Raw genomic sequence first — 25,846 nt, 5'->3', positions numbered from 1 at the left:
AAATAGAACTATTTCTGTGTCATAGTGATTTACAGTTTATTTTTTAGATTTTTAAGTCTTGAAAATGACCTTTCTCTAGTCTAGATTATTAGTAACTGTTAGTTACAAATCTGAGAAACAGCTACAAGATTGATTCCGTATTGGGTATGGCTAACTGAATATTTTCTTTGACCATTCATTGATACAAACCTATATATTCATTAATAGCTAGATACCAACACCAGAAATGTCTAATGTAGTGTCCAAAGATAACAACGTATCTAACCAATTAAAGTGTTCGGATACTCAATATGCAAATATATTTTTTAGGGTAAAATACAATTATAAATTTTATACAACTCTGATGAAAACCCATGTAAATCTCGAGGCCTTTTTAGATCACAAGACCCTACTCTGTTAGCCTATTCAGACGGGTCTCGTACGATATTGAACCGGGGATCTGGTATGGTTATCATCCGGGTTTTGGCACCAGGAGTCAGGTGGGAATCACACGATTTTGCCGGGTGCTAACGCCACCTATCTCATGCGCAAAGTTTGAAATCGCCATTTTGTTGTGTGAAATTTTTTGCGATAGTTTGCTCATACTATTTTTTTTTTTACGCTTTAAAGTTGTTTCTTTTTCAAATAGTGGTATATATTTTTTTGCATTTATTTTTCAAATATATCGTTAAAGTTATCCGCTTTTAAATTACGATTATCGGATAAGAACAATTTTTTTTACTGTTTGATTATAGTAAAATCTTTTTGAGAATAATTTTTTTATGAACAGTATTTTAGGTATTGTAGTTTCATTATAATGTTTTGGTTATGTTTGATTTAACTATTTATCTATAATTATATGTTGATTTTTTCAAACTGATTGAAACATTAGGATGTGGGTTTGAGTTGTCTGAATGAGAGATACTGTAATTACACGCGCGGAAGCAATTACAAAGAGTGGACATTGCGCAGTTTCCTTAAAATTCTATAAACAAGATATAAGTAACCTTACTATAAGTTCTGACAGAACAAAACGTAGAAAAATTGCTGCTGAAATAGCAAGAATTGTGAAAGAAGTATCATGCAATGAATCCGAGTCGCTGAATAATATTTTAGTGTTTAATTCTTCTAGTTCTGTAAGTAGTTGTCAATCATGACCAGTTGTCAACAATACTTTGTTACCCGAGTCCTCTCCTAAAACTCCCGAAAACTCATGTAGGTCGGATGCTGGTAGCAATCTAAATTTACCTTTTACTAACTCTATCTTTAGTTTAGAAGAATCTAGTGATAACATCGAATGGAAAGCTTGTTTGCATGATGATTTAGACAGTAATGATATTGGTGGCAACAATTGCGTAAAAAAAGTGAATGAAGGTGTATCAGATGAATTAAAGCAATGGGCGATTGCATTTAAGATATCTTACAGTGCTATAAATAATTTGCTTCAGATTTTGCAAAAATCAAATTTAAATTTGCCTAAAGATGCTAATACACTTCTTAGAACTGATAGAAAGATTATTACAGCTTCTGTAGCTGGTGGTGAATATTTTTATATAGGATTAAATTATCTTTGCTTCTAAATAAATCATCAATTTCATCTGATTTTACACAGCTTACAACTCACAATTAATAGGTCAAATATTTCTCTTTGGCCAATTCTTGGTTCGACTGTAGAACTTGAAGGTAATATTGTCTTTCCTAATTCCTCTCAGTAATGGTGGAGGCAGCTTGACACAATTTATCAAGTGAAATATGGACTATTTAATGACTCATACGCTAGTGCGACAGTGTAACTTGACTGGCCAACGAAGCAAAATAAAATTTCGAGCACTGCCACACTTTCAGATTTTGTTTAGTAAGTATTCACTTCAAATTTAACAGCAACATATTAATCTTGAGTTATTAATTTAGATCACAACATTTAGCCCAGAAAAGTAATACTTGTTAAATGGTGTAATAATAATAATTTAACATGTATTCTGCGGCATCAACAAAATTTTTTCATATGTATTTAGGTGCTGCTAAACAAAATTTTGCCACTAAGGACACAACCGAGGAGATGTTTAAGAAGGAACTTTCCAGGTGGTTTGGAAATTCACGGGACCGAAGGAAAAGGAGCCGAAAACCGAAAGGGAAGAATGAAGCAGAAGCCAATAATGCAATATAAGTGCCTGATGGTACAGTTACAAATGTTAAACAGTGAACAATGTTTTGTAATCTGGTATCAGTTAAGAACTTAAAAACTGTTTGCCATGGTCTAAGTTACGATTGATTGAAAAAATAGTGCACAATATGATCTGTTTTTCAAGCACTGCATACATTATACTGGTTTAACCAGCCTGTAAATTCATTTTGCTTTATAGCACACAGGATCTGATTTCAAATACTCTTATTTGTTTTATTCAGTTATGGTAGTTGAAAATTTAGTTAACTAATTGTTATTACCTTTAAGAATTCATGAGTATGACTCGTAGTGATGCAGTATTGCAACTTGCATAATTTGTATGCTGTATGATAGTATTGGTGCATTTTTTAAAAACTCGATAGTTTACGGCTTGTATATTGCTTTTTTTTTTTTTTTAAATAGACTCTTATATATAGTTAACCGCTTATCAGATTTAGCAATCAATTTTGGCAGTGTTATTGTTTCCATTAATAAAATGCATCTAAGGGCCTGTTTATATGGACTAGGGCTAGCCCGTTTGCCGAGCTAGCCCGGAAAACGAGCCATTTTTAAAATTGCAATTATGAATTTTCGCCATAAAAAATAAAAAATGATATCGAGGTCAGAAAAAAATGATATATGCTGAATAATCAAAAAATGATATACGCTGAATAATCAACAAATGATACCGGCTGAATACCGTCTGGGTTCCTTTTGTGTTCTCTGGTGGGAATCCCGGAAGGAGTATTGTCTGGATCCTGCGGAAAAAACCCGAAGGGATCCAGGTGGGTTACCCGTACGGGCCGCGTCCTGTGGCCAGTCCGGGACCCACCCGGGTTCCTTATGGGCTAGCTAATTGGGTAGGCTGAGTATATTTAGCCTCTAGTCAAATCGAGTCCTGCCTATACTAAATTTAACTTAAATTAAAAATCAAAAGATAACTAAAAGTATTTTTTTGAACAATCAAGAGACGAATTTCCAAAATTTAGTTATTTTAGAATTAAAAAAAAACAAAAAACAATGACATATTTAGAATAATAGCAGAGGTGCATTCTAAATACGCATTTTGTTATAATTGCAATGCAAAATTATCTAGCACTTCAACCATCTTTGAATCAGTCAACAAGTTAGTTAGTATCACACTTTAAAATAGTAAGGCATCATCCAAATACAAGTGAAAATAAATTATCTTCTGAGTTTTCAAATTAATTCATAAATTAACTAAACTATCGCCAGATTTAAGATCTAATAAAGAAAAGAAATAATAATTTTTATCAGATCCAAAAAATAACGATCTTTTTACAACGATCAAAACTTTTCTTACAACTTTAAAATCAAATTTTAAGTGAGTGAGTTTGAAACATGTCTATTTTAAGTGAGTGAGTTTGAAACATGTCTATTTTAAGTGAGTGAGTTTGAAACATGTCTATTTTAAGTGAGTGAGTTTGAAACATGTCTAAGAGATAGCACAGGAAATATATTTTCAGCCTTCAACAAACCAGATTGGGCTTTTGAATCTACTATACTAACACATTCTTTGTAACTAGTAATCAAAGATCTCCTCTTTTATGTATTTACAACATTTATTCTTTTTAATTGACAGAGATATTTTGACAAAAAAGGAAAATTCTTAAAAAAAATTCAATATAAAAATTTTTACTGAACAGAAAAAAAAAATCTAATACTAAAATTTTGCCTAAAAGAAAAAACTTATTTACAGTAAAGTTAAATCCATAAACAAAAGATTGAGTTTTTATTTATTTGCATTTAACTATTTCTTTATCTGCAATAATAATTTCAATTTGGATAGTTAAATTTCAGTTTCAGTTAAACACTGATTTCAGTCATACATCCTTTACTCTATCAGTCATACATCCTTTACTATATCAGTCATATATCCTTTACTCTATCAGTCATACATCCTTTACTCTAACTGTTAAATTATCAAAAAACATTGGTTACTTTAAGATACCATCAATTACAAATAAGACTCTGACACATAAAAAAGAATTATTTTCTTACCAATCCTTTTTTTTCTTCTGATGTTTATCATAAGTATAACAAACGTTACAATTTTTGCCACCTAATTTCTAGGTTGTTATTTAATACAGTCAGGACCAACAATGAAAGACAACCAGAATGGAGAGATGTGTCAGATGGCTTATATGTCAGTTGTAATATAAAAGCCTTTGAATGGCTGCACCAGGTTATAAGATTGTCATGTGTAATAAACTTTATATTTTAAATATAATAAGTAAATAGTATATTATCTGCAAAAACAGCAATAAAACAGTAGTAAAGTCATGTACTTAGCACCCAAAAACATATATATTAAAAATTTATAATAACTATAGAAATAACAAAAAAAAAAAAATCACATAATATACTAAAAAATGATTACTACTGTTTTTACATTTGCACAACATCTTAAAGATGTTGTACATGAACCACAAAATAAGAACATGCAAATATAAGGAAAATTTTTTTTTTGGGAAGGGGGGGGGGGGGCTGGGGACATTTTGAAGAAAGATTTAAAACTTGATAAACATGGTAGTAAAAATATAACTTTAAAGATAAGACAAAAATGATGGCATAGTTGCACTTATGCCAAAATTATATTATTAAACTAATTCAACCTCGTTTGGAAAACTCTCAATTTGAAAACAATAACGTTTTTCCATATAAACATCAAGCTGAAACTCATCATCTAATAAAAGAAAAGTTGGTATCAAAAAATCTCTTAAAAACATCTTTTTATCTCTCAAAAGAATTTTGTACTTAATTCTTCTTTGTCTCAAGAAAATCTTTTTCCACAAATCTTTAACAAAGTTTTTTATTGTTGAAGATCTTTTCAGGTGCTTAAAAAAGGAAATGTATGACATATCAACAATAAGAAGCATAATGTGTAAGGCAAGTAGACTGCTAATAACAACAAAAGCACTCACAACCAAAATAAATAACAACGGTAATTCACCACTTCTAAAGCAAAATTGCAGACTAAGAGCAGGGTAGATTAACGATATATCAGAAATATTGTGATTATGCAAATAACATGTGTAAAAGAGTGAGTAAGTCATCATCATTCCATATAACAATCCAATCCAACTGAATGATAAAAAAGAAAAGTAATATGCATAATTATCTAAACCAATGCAATTGTTAACAATAGAACTATGGTGACATAACATTCTGGTGCATATTCCGCATCTTATACAGTGATGTGTTCCATAAGATCTCAAACAATTACAAAGATTACAAAACTCATATGCATCAATGTTTTCATGTTCATGGTTGTTTAAGGTAAGATCTTGCTTTTTTGGTGGTATTCCAGGTTTAGCATTCATTGCGGCAAAGTAGTTGAATGTAATCATAATCCACAAGTACACTGCAAAGAAACAATGTACGAATATGAGTAACTTTGAGGTATCTGACTGAAAGTTAGACGGTAAAATTTTAACAAAAAAAATTACAGGGGAGAACAATATGAATATTATTACTGGAGAACAGTCAACTATAACCTTCATCATTTTGTAAAACCTTCTAGAATGTAAATTAGGACATATTTTCCTGAAGTTTTTTAACATAAGTATTATTTGAAAAATGATAAATGCCACAAAAAACACTGAAACGGCTCCCATGTTTGTTTTTACTGTTGTTAAGAACTTGACGACATTCTCTTTAGAGAAAATTTTGTGATATTGTTTACTCGACAAACGTTCGCTCCGTTATAAGACAATTTAGTTGTTCTAAACGATAACAAACATGGCCGGTCGTTAACTGAGCGTGTGATTGTTAAATGAGGCTCATCCAACTGGAAAACATGCACAAAATACTCAGGTAAGAATTTTTTTTATTAAACTGCATGATTGATTGATTTCTAAAGAAAGAATTATAGATATGTATTGGTGTTCTGCAAAAGTTACAAATAAGTGGCTAGCTCGTTGTGCCAGTAGAATGCAAAAAAAATCACATGCTACAATCATATTATAAAAATCAAAAACTGTAATAATTTTCAAAAACAAAATGTTTCTAGCCATTATTAAATTATTGATTTTTTTGGGGTGTTCTTTTTATTGTTTTTGTAATGAGGATAATGCAAAGGTTCATTTTACAAACTCATGGGCAGTTCATATTGAAAAAGGAGATAATAAAATTGCAAATGAAATTGCTGAGAAGCATGGATTTAAAAATTTAGGACAGGTAAGAATAACCATTTTTACTTATACTTTTTTTAAATAGAGAGATTGCTTGATTAAAAGGTTTTATGGTAGACAAGGCAATATTTATTTCTTATTTAAAACAAAACCAAAGAAAAAAGAATAATATCAATCAATCAATATCAATATCATTTTGTTTTAAGGATGTTACAAAAAACACAGGTCATTACAAATATTAATTCACTAATAACACGTAATGACCTAAATAAGATAAAGAAAAGATAAGAGAAAAACATAAGAAATATACCAGTCACAAATTAAAAGTAGAACTTTACAAAAATTTATAAGTAACACTTATAAAACAGACTTCTAAAAGAGTTATTATAATGTATTCACATATACATACATATATACATATACACAAGTAAGAAAATATAAAATGTACATAAATGTAAAGAAAAAGTTAATACTATTTTATTGTATATTTGAAGTATAGGTTAAATTTTTTTAAATGTTTATTTTTAAAATATGATACTTAATTATAACTTATTGTAAAAATATCTCCCTGTATTATATATTATTTTTCTATTTTGTAAGAGTTTGTTGCTAATAAGTTTTTAACTGAAAACAGCTTTAAGTGATTTGATTTTTAATTAAAAAAAAAAAAAATTTCATAGAAAACTATTGAAAATACATCTAAGTCCAAAACAAGTTGCATTTAGATGATATTGTAAGGGTTTAATTGATATTTTATTGTTTTTAAAATAGATTGTTGATTAATTTTTCAAAAGAGTAAAGTTGTAATATATTTTGTAGCTTTATTATTCTATACAAATATATGTTTATGTATGATAATACTATCTTTTTTACTTAGATTGGAACTCTCCCAGGATATTTTCATTTTGTTAAAAAAGAGTCAAAGAGTAAACGAAGTAGAAGGTCACCAGATCAAACTGTAAATCTACTATCAGAAAAAAATGTGTGTAAAAACTTATTTTAAATTTAAAAAATTTGAAATTAAATATAATCATCTTTTGGTTTGAAATTTTTTAAATAAATATCTTCCTTGTTTGTAAATAATTCTTTTTTTTTCCTTTTATGATATTTAAAAAAAACTGGTGAAGGGTTTATGTATGTTTTAAATTTTGTTTTATTAGATAACTAATAAAAAAAATAAATAATAAAAATATGAACAAAAATAGATAACATAAAAGTTGCAAAAAAATCAAAAATCAAAATGAGAATCAAGATTGCTGTTAAAAATAAGTGAAAGATGAATAAGTTTTACATTTTACAGGTTAAATGGGTCAAGCAACAACATGTTCTAGAGAGAGATAAGCGCTCGATCGTCCCAGAATATTTGCAAATTGTTCATCCTATTGGATACACAGTCCAAGATCCTCTATATAATGATCAGTGGTATTTGGTACAACTTTTATCTTTGTTTGCTCATTCTTTCTTAACTTTATTTTCTATAATCTGCCCTATGTGAAAGTATATCGATGCAAAAAGGTTTAAATAAATTTTCATGCAGAAAGAAGTTGATAAAAACATTTTTCAATTGTTCCTAGAATAATGTTGGTCAATCAAGTGGTCCATCTGGGATGGATATAAACATTATCCCAGTTTGGTCACGGGGTATTTCTGGAAAAAACATTGTTGTAGCTGTTTTAGATGATGGTATTTTATCTTTCTTTGATTTTTTCTTATTTTGATTTATTTTGATAATGTTTATTTGGATTTTAACTAATTAAAAAATGATTATAAACTTACTGATTAAAAACAACAAAAAGTTATTCAATTATCTGATGATAATTTGCATAGTTTTTTTTAGTAATGTTTTTGAAATGTGGATGAATTAATTGTTTTTCTTTACTGTTTGTTTTTTAGTTGACTTTAAGTATTTTGTAAAAATTGTTCCACCTTTTTTTTGTATCAAAACTTTTTTAACTTTTTTTTAATAGTCTATTATTTTTTTAAATTCCTTTATAAAATCCTCAAAAGTATTTTATGCTAAAAAAAAAATTTCAGGACTTGATCACACCCACCCAGATTTGAAGAGGAACTATGTATGATTAAATTTACTATTTCTAATTTATTATTGTTGATAGTTAAAAAGTTTAAAACTTTTAGTTGTGATTAAATGTTTTCTTAAAACAAAAATTGAAGGCAGAAAATAATGCGATATGTGTTAACCTGTGTTTAACATATTTGTGATACAATATTTTGTTCTGTAGGATCCAAAAGCTAGTTATGATTTTAATGATTATGATGAAGATCCAATGCCTCGTACTTCAGATCCAAGTAATTGGTAAATGCTAAAATATATATGATCTCAATACTTTTCAATTTGATTATTTCAATATTTATATGGGATGTAATTTTTTAAACTTAAAGTCATGGCACAAAATGTGCTGGTGAAGTTGCAGCAGAAGCAGGAAATGGGATTTGTGGCGTTGGTGTTGCCTTTAATTCCAGTGTAGGAGGTACTTTTTCTTGTATTCTTCTTGTTGACTTTTTGTTTTTTATTCTATTTGTTTTTCTTCTACTTTGCTATTTTACAATATTTTAAAAAATAATTGCAATAAAGAAATCCAAGAGTTGATTGTGTTTTAGGTATTCGTATGTTAGATGGGAACACCACAGATACAATTGAAGGGAGTGCTCTTAGTTTTAAAAAAGATTACATAGATATATACAGTTGTGCATGGGGGCCTAAAGATGATGGCAAGCGGTTTGGAAGACCTGGGACTTTAGCTAGTAAAGCTTTAGAGCTTGGTGTAAAAGAGGTATATGTAAAATTGAAATTTTTTTTTTGTTATGTATTCTGTTTTGCAATGTAGTGAAAAAGTATTTATTAAATTTCAAATATCTTTCAAACATTTACAAAGGGAAGGAATGGTCTTGGTTCCATATTTGTTTGGGCTACTGGAAATGGTGGTCTAACTGACGATGATTGTAATTGTGATGGATACACAACAAGTGTTTATACAATATCTGTAGGCGCCATCAGTGATCATGGTCTTTCCACTTACTATACTGAAAGTTGCGCCTCTACTTTAGCTGTAACTTTCAGTGGGGGATCTCATCGTGAAAAAAGAGAGAATAAAATTGTAAGAAAATTTTTTTTTTTTTAAATGCAAAATACTACTTTCTTTTGTTTTGGAAAAAAAAAGAAAGTAGTATTTGTCTCATAATACAATTTGATAGTAATAAAAAATTTTTTTTCTTTTGCTGAAATATGATCTTTTTGATTTATGATATTTCCACTAAATGTGAAATACAAAATTAAAAGTAAAGTAGTACAAACACCTACCTACCATAAAAAAAATCCATCAATTTAATAGTAAGTTATAATGTTAGATTGTAAAAAGTGAAAAAAAGAGGTCTCATCTTATTTATTAAATTATTTTATTGTTAAAATGTTATTTATTAAAGTAATATTTAACTTTACCTTTATCAAAGTAATATTGTTGATTTCAAGACTTACTTGGTTTTTTGATGCAGTTAAAATTTAATCTACAAGAAAGAAGAAAAAATGTTGCTTTTAAAATAACAAATTCTGAGGTGTTGAAGATATATTTGAATGAAAAACAAATTGGTGAGTTCACATAAGGGATAATCCTAAAATAAGTATGATAGGTTAGTTTGCAAATATAATTAGATCACATTCTAGTGATAATTTCACTGCAATTAACTAAGAATAGAAAATTTCTAAGATAATAACAAATGTATTTTTCTTAAACTCTCTGCAGTAGAAAAGCTGTGCATGCATATATATATATATATATATATATATATATATATATATATATATATATATATATATGTTTATATATATATATATATATATATATATATATATATATAAAATGTATAATATATATATTTATGCAATATATATATATATATATATGTATATAATATATATAATATATATAATATATATATATATATATATAGTATATATATATATATATAGTATATATATATATATTTATTTATATGATATATATTTATATAATATATATAGTATATAATATATAACAGGTGGCCCAAGATAAATGGCATAGGTAGTATTTTTATTATAACTGTTATTTTTAAGCTAGAAAAATGAACTTTTTTTAAAAAGATTTGTTATTAAATTCTCTACAAAATGACATGATTTATTTAATGTAAAAAGTCTCCTTTATTTTTTGACATACAATATAAGCGATTGGTCCAACAAGTACAACTTTCTAAAGCTACATTTACTCTAATGTTTTTTACAGCTCGTTTAAGTTCTTGAATTAATGTTAATTTTGATTTAATTTTATTCCATTTCATTTGGTGAATGAGTTCATCCCATATTGAGTAATCTAAAGGATTGAGATCGGGGGAATTTGGAGGCCAGTGGTTTTTGTCAAAAAAAGCAGGAAAATTATCATGACACCATTTTTAAGTTAAATGATGCATATGTGAGGTTGCTCCATCTTGTTGAAATGTCCAATCATCACCAAACATCTCGTTTCCATATTTCAAGTGCACTGGCAACACTTTTTTTATATACCAGTCATGATTTACTGTATCTTTGTCTAAAATAACCAGTGGTATAACACCTTTTGAACAAGCTCCCAACCAAACCATTAGCTTTTGAGGGAATTTTTGTTTCTATTTAATACCACCATCTTTATCAGTTTCATTAAAATTAGTGGGCCATATGCGATCATTTTGGGCATTGTACATACCATTTAAATCAAAAAATTTTTCATCTGAAAACAGAATTTTCAGTGTTTGTTCTTTTTGAAAACGGTTTCTTATCCAATTTGCATATTTAATTCTCTTGACTTTTTGACCATTTGTAAGCAGTTGTTCAACTCTGTGTTTGTATGCCTGCAAATTGAGATCCTTATGAAGTATTCTTTAAACACTGGTTCTGGAGATATTAAGTTCATTAGCTAATTTTCGAGATGAAATCCTTTTTACGTTTCAGACAACTTCTGATTTTTTTTAATGTTTGCATTTGTTCGAACTGATCTTGGACCACCTGATGGACATTTCAACTCGATAAAGCCTGTCTCTCTTATCATTTGACCCCACCAATTTATTGTACAAAACCCAATGACACGCTTAATATCAGCAAATATTTTTGATGGACCATCACCATTTTGGTATTTAGAAAGTACAAGCTTTTGCAAAACTTTAGATTTCATTATCTACAAATAAAATTAAAAACCATAAAACAAAGCCATCAAGACAGATTTATAGAGAATTTAACAATAAATCTTTTAAAAAAAAATTCACTGTTCTAGCTAAAAAAATAACAAAGTCATAATAAAAATACTACCTATGCCACTTATCTTGGGCCATCCGTTATATATAATATACATATATATTACATTTTATATATATATATAATATATATATAATATACATTTGTATATATGTATGTATGTATAGTATGTATGTATGTATGTATGTATGTATGTATGTATGTATGTATGTATGTATGTATGTATGTATGTATGTATGTATGTATGTATGTATGTATGTATGGTATGGTATGTATGTATGTATGTATGTATGTATGTATGTATGTATGTATGTATGTATGTATGTATGTATGTACAGTAGCGTCCAAAAGTAATTGGACAAACACCTTTTTTGTTATATTTTCTCATTAAGTTAACATTTTTTATATGAAATTTCGCGTAAGCATGTCAAATTATGCTAAAATTATGAAAAATAAAACAAAAATCCTAATTTGGGAGTAATTACTCAAAATTTTGCTAAAAGAATGGAAATGATTGGCTCAAAAGTAATTGGACAAATTAAGTTCTAACAATGTTGATATAACTTAGACTATTTTAACTGCTTTTTCTGAAGGCAGATTTTTATAAAAACATTCAATGATCAATAATTTGCAATGGGGCATAATAAATATTTAAGCGAGGCAGTGAAAAAGTTGATTGTACAAGCATCTAATAACGGTAAGACTGTGCGACATATTTCAATAGATATGAACATTCCGCGATCAACAGTTGGTTATACATTAAAGGTTTTTCAACAACGGAGTTACTTCCAAGTTTCAAAAAAGTCAGGACGCCCAAAATCAACAACTTTTCGCCAAGATAATGTTGTAGTAAGATCGTCAAAGGCAGATCCGCGCAAGAGTGCTAAAGAAATTCATAGAGAGTTTACTTGCTCTTATGCAAAAGCAAAGCGTCGCTTAAGACAAAACAACCTTTTTGGCTGTCGTCCTGTTAAAAAACCTTTTGTTTCTGCAAAAAATCGTAGAGCACGGTTAAAATTCGCTAAAGAACATCTAAATTGGACAGCAAACCAATGGTCAAAAATACTATGGAGCGATGAGTCGAAGTTTAATATGTTTGGTACTGATGGTATTAAATATGTTCGACGTCCAATAGGTCTTCGAAATGATGTTAAGTACCAAGCTCCTACAGTAAAGCATGGTGGTGGTTCAGTAATGGTTCGGTCATGTTTTAGCCGTGATGGAGTTGTTCCAATCTATCGAGTTCAAGGCACTATGCACCAAAACATGTATAAAGCAATAATCAAAGATGTAATGCTGCCACATACAAAAGACAAAATGTTGCGTGGTTGGACTTTCCAACACGACAACGATCCAAAACACATCTCCAAGCTAGTCACGGAATTTTTAGCTTAAAAGAAAGTTCGTATCTTGGAATGGCCGTCACAATCTCCGGACCTGAATCCAATCAAACATCTTTGGGAACATATTGAGAGAAAAGTTAGTGTTCGGAAACGATCTAATCAGCATGATTTGTTTGAGTTGATTAAGCGCACTTAGGAGGAAATACCAATTGATGTTTTAATTAATTTGGTTGATTCAATGCCGCGTAGATGTAATGCTGTTGTTGCGGCAAAAGGTTTTCCAAAAAAGTACTAGGATTATGCACAGAATATATACATTATGTAACAGAATTTAACACTATGTAACGTTATATATATTATTTAACAGAAATCTTCATAAAAAATGCTGAAAATTTATCCTTTGTTGAGAAATTTTTTTTTAAACGACATATTTAGTTTGTCCAATTACTTTTGAGCCAATCATTTCCATTGTTTTACTAAAATTTTGAGTAATTACTCCCAAATTAGGATTTTTGTTTTCTTTTTCATAATTGTAGTATAAATTGACATGCTTATGGAAAATTTCATTTAAAAATTTTAACTTGATGAAAAAATATAACCAAAAAGGTGTTTGTCCAATTACTTTTGGACGCTACTGTATGTATGTATGTATGTATGTATGTATGTATGTATGTATGTATGTATGTATGTATGTATGTATGTATGTATGTATGTATGTATGTATGTATGTATGTATGTATGTATGTATGTATGTATGTATGTATGTATGTATGTATGTATGTATGTATGTAATCTGCATGCCACGGTATTTAGATTACAACTACTCTCAACCACAAGTGCACGGACGAGTTTAAAGGAACATCTTCTGCAGCTCCTTTGGCAGCTGGAATGATTGCCCTTATGCTGGAAGCGAAGTTTGTTTTTTTAATTAAATGATTTTTTGTAAGAAGAAATATGAAAAAGATTTTATGTTATTATTACATTTCTTCTTTAGCCGTAAACTAACATGGCGAGATGTGCAACATATTATTGTGGAAACATCGCTGATGACTAGCCCTCTTGACGAAGGATGGCGCAGAAACGGTGCCGGAAAATGGTTCAATCAAAAGTTTGGGTTTGGACGCATGGATGCAGCTTCAATGGTTGAGAAGGCCGATACTTGGTCTAATGTTGCTGAGCAAAGAATGTGCTGGAGCGATAAAAGCGTAGGGCCATGGTAACTAGTTTTTTCTATATTTTGATAAAAAGAATTGAAATACCTAAAATTCAGCTGAGTAAATTAAATTTATCTTTTTTTTTTAATTTTATTCTTAGACACTACATTAAATTTGATTTTAAAATGAATAAAAATTACTTTAATTTCTTATTTAGGGGTATTCCGAGCGCTGGAACAGTTGCAGTTGCCATGAATACAACGGCTTGCTCAGACACTTTGTCTGAAATTAAAACTTTGGAACATGTTCAAGTAGTCCTTTCTCTTAAGCACCGACACCGTGGGCATCTTAGTGTTGAACTGATATCTCCCTCTGGTACAAGGACACAAATGTTAAAAACAAGACGAAATGACAGATCGACAAAAGGGCTGAAGGTATTTATAAGGTTTTTATGAGAAATTTCAAGTTTTTTGAATCTTTCGTAATTTTTATGCAATTGCTTTTAGTTATTTAATTTATGCAATTTAAATAGCTTTTTAATATATGCCATTGCTTTTAGTTATTTAAAATAATTCAAGAGTTTGTTTTTAAAGGATTGGGTATTTATGAGTGTTCATTTCTGGGGAGAAGATCCAAAAGGAGTCTGGACACTAGCCGTTACGGATAACAGCAACAATAATCGCGAGCACCACCGACGGAAAAGCCATTACGGAGATTTCGAAGATGCAACCGAAGCAATGCAAGACGAGCTAGAATTTAACAATGATATGGATGCAGAGCATGATGCTATTGTAGATGAAGCTGATGAGTTTGAAAATACAGAAGAATTCCAAAATAAAGTTTTTGAAGACGATATCTTTCCAAAACTCTCCAAAAATAAACAAGAAAAACTTTCCGATAGATTAAAAGTCAAAAAAGAAGAGGAAGAATCAAAGATGAGAGAGGAGCAACTGCACAAAGAGAAACTAAAACTAAAGCAACTTCAAGAAGAGAAGCACCTGCGCAAAGAAAAATTGAAATTAAAGCAACTTCAAGAAGAGAAGCAATTGCGCAAAGATAAGAAAAAGAATAAGAAAAAGAAACAGTTAAACGAGTCAAGAAAAGATCAACCTGCGAACTCTGATGAGAAGGACGCTCTTGTGAATGACGTTATTGGGCAAGATCATGTGACTGGTACTGAAAAATTTCCGTATGTACCAAGTCGTTTTCCTAATGCAAACAGTGGTCAGTCAGCTTTACCTGGTAGTTCGATTCCAAATATTCCAAGCTCATTAGTAGCAAATCCATTTCTTCCACCTTATTATGCAGGAGTAAACAAAGAAAGTCCTCAGCAAAGTATATCCCATTCAAGCGCTAACCAAGTGTCATCCGCCTTACATAACGCGCCTATTAACTTTACAGGCGCACATGCTACGGGTACTACAACTGCTTCTATTGCAAACCAATTGTCTAACACCCCCTCTGCTTCTAACTTAGCTTCCAGCAGCGAAGAAAACAAAATGCTTGAAAATGTTTTAAAAAGCGTCCTCTCAGAAACCTTTGCTAATTTTCGAAACGAAAGTGAAGGGAGCTATAAAAGTTTCGACGACCGGTTAAACGAATTAGAAAATGTTTTAAAAAAAACGAACGATTCCAGTGTCAACAAAGTTGAATCTATTACTTCAAGCTTAGTAAAAGCCTTTAAAAGCGGAAAAGCAATCGACAAAATCAACAACGTGTTAAGTGTGCTAGAAAGTAGCAAAAATCAGTCTAAATCCCCAAATACAAGTTCCTATAAAAATTCAGAAGTTGTTTCTGACGTTTTGAAAGTTCTAAAAGACATACTTTCAACTAACAAAGATGACAGTAAATTAAAGCGCTACAAAGAGCGAATATCGAAGTTATTAGAGACCAGCTCTAATAAAACTCGAAAACTAACGGACAAACTTTTCACTGATCTGCAACCGCAAGAAGAAGGTAAAGATGTATCGCCTAGTGTCATAACAGATGCGTTGGCTCTCGTCAGTCATCTTTTTAAGGAAAAAAAACCGATCATTCAAAAACAAAAACAAGGTTCCACTAGAATTAACACTAAACTTCCAAAAAACGTCCGCATCGTTTTGCAGGGTCCAAAAGGAGATGTTATTCTTCCTTATGAAATGGTGACGCCTGAAAATACTAAAAAGGAGGTTACAACTATGATTTCATCAAAGGAAATGCACCACGCTGACAATACTGTTGATACTATTACAGTACAACACAGAAATGTTCGTCACAAAAGTAAAGATGCGTTGCATGCAGAAAAAGAGGGTCACGCGGATGACACTGACTTTCTTGACAAGGTCGACAGCCATCGTAATATAGCAGAGGAAAGTGAAGAGGGACTTGATGAGGTTTTAGCAGGGGAAGTAATCCCAGATGTAAAACGTCTGGAGTCTTCCGACAAATTAGAGCCAAGCAACAATATTGATATAATAAGAAATCCGGGAAAAGAAAAATTTTACGAGAGTGACGTTTCAGGTGAACCAGATAACGCCGAGAGTAATAGTTTGACAATATCTGTCGTGAAAAACGGACGCTTAATCAAAGATCACGAAATAAAGTTAGACAACCCTGAACAAAAATTAACAAACGAAAAAAATGAAAAACAAAAAGCTGAAAACAATATTGATATTGAAGTGATGTTTGACAAAGATGTCAATAAAGATAATTCGAACAAACACGGATCGAACAACTACGAGAATCTTGAAGAGATACAAAAGTTGAATGTGAAAAACGAAGCTGTTGATGTTGCAAAGTTTGGTGCTCAAGATGATTCTGGTAAGTTTGATCATTTTGAAGATGTTTCTGGTTTGCAATGGCAAGACACCTCTTCTAAGAAAACGAAGAAAAAAGCGCCTGAGTTACTAACTGTTGAGGTTCAATCGAATCAGGTTAAAAAAAATAAACATGCGTACAAAAAGAAAAAGAGAAATCCAGTTAAAAGTCACAAAAGGACGCAAAACAATCACCTTAACCACGAGGAAGTTCGTGATTATAACATTGAACCTTTGCCGTTCCTTCAGTTCACTGATCCTAACGACATATCTCAAATTCCGCAAAACGAAGATGAAGATAGCTTTATTAGATCTCTTTACGAACCTTATAATCTGCACACCAATCGACTGGAGGTTCCTACAGAGGAAAAAGCCTCTTACTATCCTCCTAGTGAATTTCAACAGGATCACCAAAACTGGAATGTTAAAAGATCATATATAGCACCTTCTAAAAGATATTTACATAACACAACGGAAGAACAATTTTCAATAACCGAGAGAAATCAGTCGAAGCGCTTTTTTCACAAATTTTCTAACGACGTCCTACAAAAAGGTGGTAGTGAAGTTAATGACGTTAAACTAGATCTTGACGACGACAATAATGATGATGGACCTCATGTTGTTAAGCGATCTGCCATATTCAGTGATTTATATTCCCCTGATAGTTCCCAATTTAAGTTGAGAAAAAAGTTACAGTTTGAAAACGAAAGAAGGTCAGCAGTTAAAAAAGCTTACAAGTTAGAAGAAGCATTGAAGCGTAAAATTGTTTCTATGAGGAAAGAGAGCTCATCGGTTTTGAATATAATTAAACGAGTTCACGACGATATTTCCGTTGGTGATTCAAAAGACTTGCGAATACTCGAAAAAGAGTTATCGCAATTGGAAAACGCCAAGCATAATTCTTTATATAACGGGGAGTCACTGATAGAACAAAAAACTCCGCTAGTCAGGACTAAGGTTTCAAGAAAACCCCTGCGGGAGTCTAAAGATGACCCTGATGAGTATTACAAATACGGAGTCACAAAATCGGGGGAACTTGAAACATGGACATTGCTATTCTATGGAACGGGGCCATAGTCAAAATCCTCTCTTAGGAAGTTTTTCAATTAGCAAGTTCTTTTTTAAATTAATTTTGTACGCTTGCATTCTTGTTGCTGTTCCTCGAAGTCGAGATTCATGTCTATCTGAGAGGTTTTTTTGTTTGAAAAAAATGAGGATTGTGTGCGCTTTTAAAATAATGTCACCATGATCATAGACGTGTAGACATTTTTAACTACTAATTATTTGTGTTCTTTCTCCAAATTTTTGTGACGACCTCTTTATTTGAATGTTCATATGTGTTAAATATCCCGTGTAAATAATTCAAACTCGTGACAAATCCCATCTTAATTTTATTAGATTGTTTTATTTAAGTCTGTAAATAAAAGTTTTGAATTATTTCTTGAGTTTTGTGTGTGGATTAAATTTTAACGTGAAGTTTGTTTATACATCGTAATTCGTCATTATCGTCATATGAGAAAACTGTTTGAGACTTTAAGTTCCTAGGAGGTTCAAACGGCAATTTTTTCATAGTTAAAAAGGAGCCATTGACGACTAAAAACTCTCTTTCAACTTTAATTGTTCAGTGAAATATTCAAAAACAAGACAAAAGAGAAATATTCAAAAGTAAGAAAAGTATAAAAATTAAGATAAAAGCAATTAAAAATTGCTCGCTCAACGTTTTCCATCATTTTTTATCAATATTCATACCATCGTCGTCGGGTCACTAAAAGCTGAATAAACAATGACAACATTGATGATAGAAATGGTTTCGACAATTTACAGTGAACTCTTTTCGGGTCTAATCAATATTTTATATTGTATGCAGTTTTCTCATCAAATGAGTAATAATTTCGAAAATCAAGTCAGAATTTTTGTTTAGAAAATGAAACCAGGCTGTTTTACACTCCGTGGATACGTGGAAAATTATTTCGTCCATGTCCGGAATTTTTAAAAATTCTAATATTGAAAAAAAATTGGTCGTAAAAAAAAAATCATTGAAACACTTGTGTTGATGTCCACACTGGTCTTGAATTTTTGTAGACCATAATAGCCAAAGAACTTTATTTTGAATTTCAAGTTGAAGAGTCTATTATACTCTATTGACCATCAAATTATGTAATTATTATGCATAAATTATAACTTTTTAAATAGCTCAAATATTTGGTAGTAATTGCAGTATAACGCGGATAAATTCATCCCTTAATGACAATATAGTTACACGCATCTGGTATTTAAGCCAAAACTTTTTTAAAACTTTATCAAAATATCCTGGTTCCTCCATTCTTCAAAATAAATGATTTTTTACCTCTAGAAGCTCTTTATTCAGGCGATACTTAACCAAAATACTTTGAGCACAGTTTTATGAAATGTGCTCTTCTACATTCTTCATTTAATGTATGCTGCCTTTCTGTACATCAATGTTTGTAAGGTGTTTATATTCATCGAAAATTGATCTATGAATGACGTCATAAAATTCGTTTTTGTGTCCTTGTAATTTTCGAACTTTTTTTTTTTTATAATAACAATCCCTTAAATCTTCTGGTAATCAAATTTTTGCAAGACCCCTGATTTAAATGTAGCAGCTGGTTTGTTAGAGATTTAATGACAATCACAATCTGCAGCAAACTTGGAAGATCTCAATTGCGTTCGACTGACACACGTCACACGTTTCATTAACTGAAAATCTATTTTGTCTTCAGACTCCGTTTTAATTTTCTCAATTAAAACAATAACTGGTTGTTAAGTAAATAATTGGTTGTTAAGTTCACACCTCTAAGTGGCATTATCGAAAAGCTTTCAATGGCTTTCATTTTGAAATTCTTGTCGTACTTTGATGGGTTTTAACTCATATACCAGTTATAGCACTCAAGTTACAAATCACGAGAAGGATAAACACAATTGGCATATTAAAACCTTAGTCCAAATTTTTTGGGGTCTTATTGTAACAATCTCATTTGGTGTGTGGGAGCGGCCAGGATTCATAGATGAAAAATGCATTTTTTTAAGACTGCCACTAATAGGTTGATATGCATAGCAAAATAACTTTTTCTTTTTTACTTTTAGAACCAAGATTTACACCATTGGCTTTTATAGAGAGAATATTTAGAAGTTGGGTCTTTTGATTTTGCAAGAAAAGAGACAGTTCACTGGATGTAAACCTATGATTAATTAAAGACTGTATCAATAAATTTTTATCCGGATGACTTTGCACCGAGAACTGGAATCACGCTCCATTTTTAACTTGAACCTCGAACCGTTATCACGATTCTTTGATTTTGGTCATGGCCAAATCACGGGCCTGATCACAAGTAATTATTTGAATTTCACGGTAAAAACACAAATATAGCGTATTTGAGATGCCCACATATCTGAAATAACCGCCAGTTCCTATAGTTTGTTTTTTTCAATTTGTCTAAGAAAACAGCAGCACAACATAAAAACGAAAATCTAACTTTTCCTAAATGATGTGAATTCTGACATCCGCTAGAGAACAAAAATTTTCTTTAATTTAGCCTCCATCGCAACAATTTTAGCCTCCATCTCAACATTTTTATCATTCATCGCAACACATTTGAATAGAAACTTTTTTCAAAACTTAAAATGGATGAAAGTAAAACAGTATAAAAAATTACATTACGTCACACGATTTTAATTTTAATAAAATTTTTATTTAAAAAAGATTTTTATTTGAGTATTCTCTTATGAAAATCTATTTTTGATAAAAATTTCATTTTAAAAACTTAAACACACACACACACACACACACACATATATATATATATATATATATATATATATATATATATATATATATACAGGCCCGCCGAGAGCCATAATTTTAGACGGTGCAAGAGATATTTTTGGGCCCTTTACCCATAATTCTAATATTTTAAACTATTACTGTATGCTTTTGCTGAATCAATTGTGGTATAATTCCACATTGGTTTTTGAAATCGGCAATTGTTCACAATGAGGATGCAATCTTGTATTACAGTTTTATTTCTAGCTACAATTATTTCATTTACTAAAGAATATTAATTTAAAGAATAATTATTAACCGTTTTGAATTATTGTTTTGTTTTTTTATGTAATTAGTTTTTCTTTTATTATTGGGTTAAAGGATATTTCTGAAATAAAAATTCAGACTATTTGTTACGTTTCAACCATGTTCAATAATACAATAATCAATCTCAACAAATATACAAGTACTAATAAAAACAGAATTTTAACAAAAAGTTTATTCCAGGAATAGTTCATTTAAAAAACAAAGGTGCTTTTCTTGCTTTTTTTGAAGAGAAATTTCGAATAACTTTGTCAAAATCAATTGACCTAGATATTGAAGATTCGAGACTCAACATTGCCAAATCCACTAACCGTCCTTGTAGCATTGTAGTTCTTAAAAAGTTTTTAATCAGTTTTATTTTGCTGAATGAGCGTTCGGCGGATGCAACTGTAGCAGGAATTGTTAAGAATATTCTCAAGCATACACAAATATTTGGAAACAGGCCATGTAAATTAGTTCGACTAATCGAATTTAGGAGTTCAAAGGGGCTTAATTGATTCGATCCAAAATTTGCATAATGTATAGATTTTAACTGTTTTATTTCCATTACAATATCTTCGCTAACATCTGCTGAATACTCTTCGCTTAATAATTTTGCTTTCATTTCTAATGTATCCAAATCATTATTGAGATAATTCCATATGAAGCTAAACTTATCTGAAATGCTCTGTGCTGCTTTGAATCTTACAGTAAGGCCACCAATAACACTATCTAATACCACAGAGAAAACAAATCTTCTAAAGCATGATTCCTCCATGGTCTCATCTTCATTTAAATCTGTAAACCTTTGATCTTCTGGCTCGCCAACAACTCTGGCTCTTTTGCGATTTGCACCACCACGTCCTCTTGATAGTTTGACTTCTATATCCAAATTCATTGCAACATTCCTTGATTTTGACCAGATATCTTTCCATTTATTCAGAAGCTCAAGAAGTTGTCTCAGTAAGTGGTTTATGTTGTCCACTTCCACATCTAAAGTTGCATTTCTTGCTTGAATAACTTTGTTGCAAAAATCAATTGGAACAAGAATTATGTACCATATTGATGACATTATTATGCAGGAAAATGAATTAATATAATACAAGGCACCTTCTACTTCAGTTCTTGTTTTAGAAGTCATATTTAATTCTAAAAGCTCTTCCAATGACAATTTAATCCCAGAAAGTTGTGCTGCAAAAGGTTTGACACTTTCAACACGATCTGACCACCTTGTATGTGACATTCCTTTTAGTGAGCAATTGATGTGTTTTGATAATATCAAAACATATTTTTTAACTTTTTTGTAATTATTTTTAAAAAAAGCTTTGGTTAATGGGCCCTAATTGTTCTATGGGCCCTGGAGCAGTGCACCGCCTGTACCCGGCTCTCAGTGGGCCTGTATATATATATATATATATATATATATATATATATATATATATATATATATATATATGTATATATATATATATATATAATAATAATAATAATAATAAAAATAATAATAATAATAATAATAATAATAATAATAATAATAATACAAATAAAGGTATTACCCTACTTTACCTTTATTTATATAATATATATATGTATATATATATAATATAAATAAAGGTAAAGTAGGGTAATTTCGGCAGGGAGATTTATTATTCATCTTTGGACTAAGGTTTTATTATGCCAATTGTGTTTATCCTAAGCATGGGAATTTCGGCCTTCGAAATCGACGAAATTAAACGAAATTCGTGTTTCAATTTCGTATCGAAATTTATATTGAATTTCGAAAGACGAAATTTTTAAACATTACAAATTCACGAATTTCGAAATTAAAACTTATGTTTAATTTCGTGTCAATTTCGTTACTTTCAATGACCCAAAATTATACGAAATTTTTTCGCGAAATTAAACAATCCAAAAAATCGAAATTTCGTTCTCAATTTCGATCCGAAATTGAAACACGAATTTCGTTTAATTTCGTCGATTTCGAAGGCCGAAATTCCCATGCTTAGTTTATCCTTCTCGTGATTTGTAACTTGAGAGCTATAACTGGTGTATGAGTTAAAACCCATCAAAGTACGACAAGAATTTCAAATTAAAAGCCATTGAAAGCTTTTCAATAATGCCACTTAGAGGTGTGAACTTAACAACCAATTATTTACTTAACAACCAATTATTGTTTTAATTGAGAAAATTAAAACGGAGTCTGAAGCCAAAATAGATTTTTAGTTAATGAAACGTGTGACGTGTGTCAGTTAAAAAGTGACTATAAAACATATGATCAAATACGACAATTTGTACTTTATACACACACCAGTAACATGTAAATTGCGCTTAACCGCGGATCCTATTATACGTACCACAAAGAACTAAGCGAATCACAAATTAACGAATCGCGGTCTGTAAAACAGTTTGCAACTTACCAGTTATTTTAATGACCGATCTGTTAAAATGGCGAATGAAGTGATTTGTTGATCACAGCGCTTGAAAATGATTTTCTTTTTGTCTGACGATATGAAATGATTTCGTCATTGGCTTGCTGATGTGTGACAACTGAGATAACGTGTTAATCACAAAACGTAATCAGTTTTTAAGCAGCTTTTAAAGTTAATCTCCTTTATTTGCTTCTACTTTTGTCATTTGCTACGCCGTTGCTGAACTTCACTTAAGCAAATCCACAGATCATACTTTTGTTCATTAACATATCTGAGCAAAACTAATTACAGTGATTCTATTTATGTCCCAATGTAGACGTATATTTGATGTATAAACTAGATTAATATATAGATATCTTTTTTTTAAAGGTTATTATTCTAAAATTATAAGCTTCTTCGACATATTTACATTTAAAAACAAGAAGTCGTAAATTCGGGTCGTCTTAAAATAATCTACGCAAGTTCCTGGAGGATACAAAATGTCTTTTATAGATCAGTTAAAACTTAAATTTTAACTCATAAAAAAATCGGTTTCACAAAACCGCCATTGTAAATGACCGCTATTAAAGAAACGTGCATCTAGAATGGCGGAAACTCGTTTCTAGAAAGCAATAAAAATTTACACGAAACTAAATTTAAACTAACCTATGAACGACGAAAGTCATAATCATAATAATTTTTAATGAGCTTTAAGTAATAAAGTTTTATGCTATCTGTAATTGAATTGCGTGAAGAAACTATTTACGGCGGATTTGAGTGACGTAGTTTCGTTGATATGTTGTAAATATAGTTTAAGCGGTTTATTTTATGAGCATATTTGAGATTCTTTGTATAGTATAAATTGAAGGAAAACTTTTTGTAAAGGGAATTTTAAGGAGAAGAGAAAATGTAGAGCTGAAACGTTGTGTTCGCTGCGAGAAAACAACAAGCTAACCGGGCACATGATGGAGCCATCTTCGAATAATTAGAACATCTTTGAAAAATACGATGGTATATCCGATGCCGCAATTTGGTCGCAGCGAACCAAAGTCGTTGCAGAGAAGCAACGCGTTGAGTTGACAGTGCTCTTTCCAGTTTTGTTGCGAAGTAATACTTAGTCTTCGATTGTTTGTGAGTAGAAGATAAGAAGGATGTGAAGAGAATCGAAGATGTCTTTATTTATCGAGTTTTTCCTTCGGATGCCTACGTGGCATGATTTGTGTACGAAGCAGAAGATGAGAGATGAGGAACAAATGGATGTCTCTTTTGCTGATCTAAAACGTTTCTCGTGTTTGGCAGAGTAGCCTGACGAGAGGGTGCGACTGGCGTTGTAGTTGGATTGCCAGAAGCGGTATTTGAGATTTGGATCCGCAAAAGAAACAATTGATGTGATGTTCCGCAAAGCAAGAGTTGCTTTGAATTAATTGTGATCCCGAAGGATCAAGGAGGAGTGTAATTGAATTGCGTGAAGAAACTATTTACGGCGGATTTGAGTGACGTAGTTTCGTTGATATGTTGTAAATATAGTTTAAGCGGTTTATTTTATGAGCATATTTGAGATTCTTTGTATAGTATAAATTGAAGGAAAACTTTTTGTAAAGGGAATTTTAAGGAGAAGAGAAAATGTAGAGCTGAAACGTTGTGTTCGCTGCGAGAAAACAACACTATCATAAATTACATGGTTTTACAACGACGAAATATTTTCATGGTTTCAGTGCATAACATTTTACTAAAATAATCATGATCTAAAAGATAAAAGCGTTATTCTTAAATTGATATTTTTATTTATAGTTTAAAATGTAATTATAATACAAATGTGTATTTTTATAATAATGTATTGTGTTTTTTAATAACGCCAGAAACTGCATAAGCGGTTGGTGCACATAACGTTTCTATTGAGAAAAGGAGAAAGATAAATACAGTTAAATTGATGATGCATTTTTGTTGTCACATTTACTAAGATCAATAAAATTATACTTTGTACCAGAAAAACTTTTTACATCTCATATCTTTTATTATCTTTTATTATCTTTATTTTATTATCTTTTATTATCTTTATATCTTTGATGTTTAGTTAAAATTTAGCAACAAGCCGAGTGAAAATTTATATGTATTTCATTTAAACAGATTTTTTAAATAATTATACGTCTTTTAAAGCATTAGTGCATTTATTTACACGCCATTACGTTACATTATATTTTAGATACCGATGACGTGGAACAAAGAGTTGGCGGACTTAATACAGAACATTATTTTTTATTGTAAACTTTTGATTTTTTTTAACATTACTAAATAAATTTCAACAATTTCAACCAAGAAACTAAAGTATTAAAATTGTTTCTTTGCTGTGTAATTTTTTAAAGACTTTTTAAACTTAGCTTCGTCGGCAAAAAGATAAATAAATTCAGAAATCTTTTAGATTCATGTTTTTAGATGCATATTAGATGCATTTTAGATGTCTTAATGCCTGCTAGGATATTACCGCATATG

General features: G+C 30.4%; 3 protein-coding genes and 1 pseudogene across 5 annotated transcripts; 2 read left to right on the top strand and 2 right to left on the bottom strand.

Annotated features, from left to right (window-relative positions):
- The first annotated feature begins 893 nt into the window (after positions 1-893).
- LOC149884433 (uncharacterized) lies at positions 894-1,733 on the top strand (annotated as a pseudogene).
- A 1,974-nt stretch (positions 1,734-3,707) lies between these two features.
- LOC145186500 (uncharacterized) lies at positions 3,708-5,800 on the bottom strand. Of its 2 annotated transcripts, none has more exons than XM_090094960.1 (2): positions 5,662-5,800; positions 3,708-5,528 (listed from the first exon to the last, which is right to left on the bottom strand). In XM_090094960.1, exon 2 carries the CDS (start codon positions 5,512-5,514, stop codon positions 4,765-4,767), a length of 750 nt encoding a protein of 249 aa, XP_089951086.1. In that variant the 5' UTR covers positions 5,515-5,528; positions 5,662-5,800; the 3' UTR covers positions 3,708-4,764. The 2 variants fall into 2 exon arrangements, with proteins under 2 accessions (XP_089951086.1, XP_089951085.1); XM_090094959.1 differs by having other exon boundaries at positions 3,732-5,528; positions 5,641-5,781.
- A 20-nt stretch (positions 5,801-5,820) lies between these two features.
- LOC145186495 (uncharacterized) lies at positions 5,821-18,351 on the top strand. 2 transcript variants are annotated; one of them, XM_080062613.2, is made up of 13 exons: positions 5,821-5,980; positions 7,175-7,279; positions 7,598-7,726; positions 7,872-7,980; positions 8,332-8,369; positions 8,538-8,611; positions 8,698-8,786; positions 8,917-9,089; positions 9,192-9,413; positions 13,729-13,829; positions 13,910-14,131; positions 14,287-14,503; positions 14,663-18,351. In XM_080062613.2, the coding sequence occupies exons 4-13, from the start codon at positions 7,905-7,907 to the stop codon at positions 17,939-17,941; spliced, it is 4,491 nt and encodes a 1,496-aa protein (XP_079918739.2). In that variant the 5' UTR covers positions 5,821-5,980; positions 7,175-7,279; positions 7,598-7,726; positions 7,872-7,904; the 3' UTR covers positions 17,942-18,351. The 2 variants fall into 2 exon arrangements, with proteins under 2 accessions (XP_079918739.2, XP_079918738.2); XM_080062612.2 differs by having other exon boundaries at positions 5,883-6,343.
- Positions 18,352-19,919: 1,568 nt separating this feature from the next.
- Positions 19,920-22,191, bottom strand: LOC149884432 (zinc finger MYM-type protein 1-like). Its single transcript, XM_090096087.1, has 2 exons — positions 21,281-22,191; positions 19,920-20,064 (listed from the first exon to the last, which is right to left on the bottom strand). The coding sequence occupies exons 1-2, from the start codon at positions 22,189-22,191 to the stop codon at positions 19,920-19,922; spliced, it is 1,056 nt and encodes a 351-aa protein (XP_089952213.1).
- Between the last annotated feature and the right edge of the window lie 3,655 nt (positions 22,192-25,846).

This window comes from Hydra viridissima, unplaced genomic scaffold (assembly GCF_058129835.1).
Source record: "Hydra viridissima isolate aposymbiotic clone 2 unplaced genomic scaffold, HvirCarnegie_v1 scaffold_8, whole genome shotgun sequence".
NCBI classification, from domain to species: domain Eukaryota; kingdom Metazoa; phylum Cnidaria; class Hydrozoa; order Anthoathecata; family Hydridae; genus Hydra; species Hydra viridissima.
The sequence above is the reverse complement of the archived record's forward strand: the minus strand, read 5'-3'. Positions and strand labels throughout refer to the sequence as shown.

What these genes read in the sequence shown, in the direction of transcription:
- LOC145186495 (XM_080062612.2), top strand. Translation starts at nt 6,167, where the DNA reads ATGTTTCTAGCCATTATTAAATTATTGATTTTTTTGGGGTGTTCTTTT. An exon ending in ACTTCAGATCCAAGTAATTG is followed by an intron (nt 8,612 to 8,697) that starts GTAAATGCTAAA and finishes TTAAACTTAAAG; the next exon opens with TCATGGCACAAAATGTGCTG. An exon ending in GCCCTTATGCTGGAAGCGAA is followed by an intron (nt 13,830 to 13,909) that starts GTTTGTTTTTTT and finishes TTTCTTCTTTAG; the next exon opens with CCGTAAACTAACATGGCGAG.
- LOC149884432 (XM_090096087.1), bottom strand. Translation starts at nt 22,191, where the DNA reads ATGTCACATACAAGGTGGTCAGATCGTGTTGAAAGTGTCAAACCTTTT. An exon ending in ACTACAATGCTACAAGGACG is followed by an intron (nt 20,065 to 21,280) that starts GTTAGTGGATTT and finishes AATTAATCATAG; the next exon opens with GTTTACATCCAGTGAACTGT.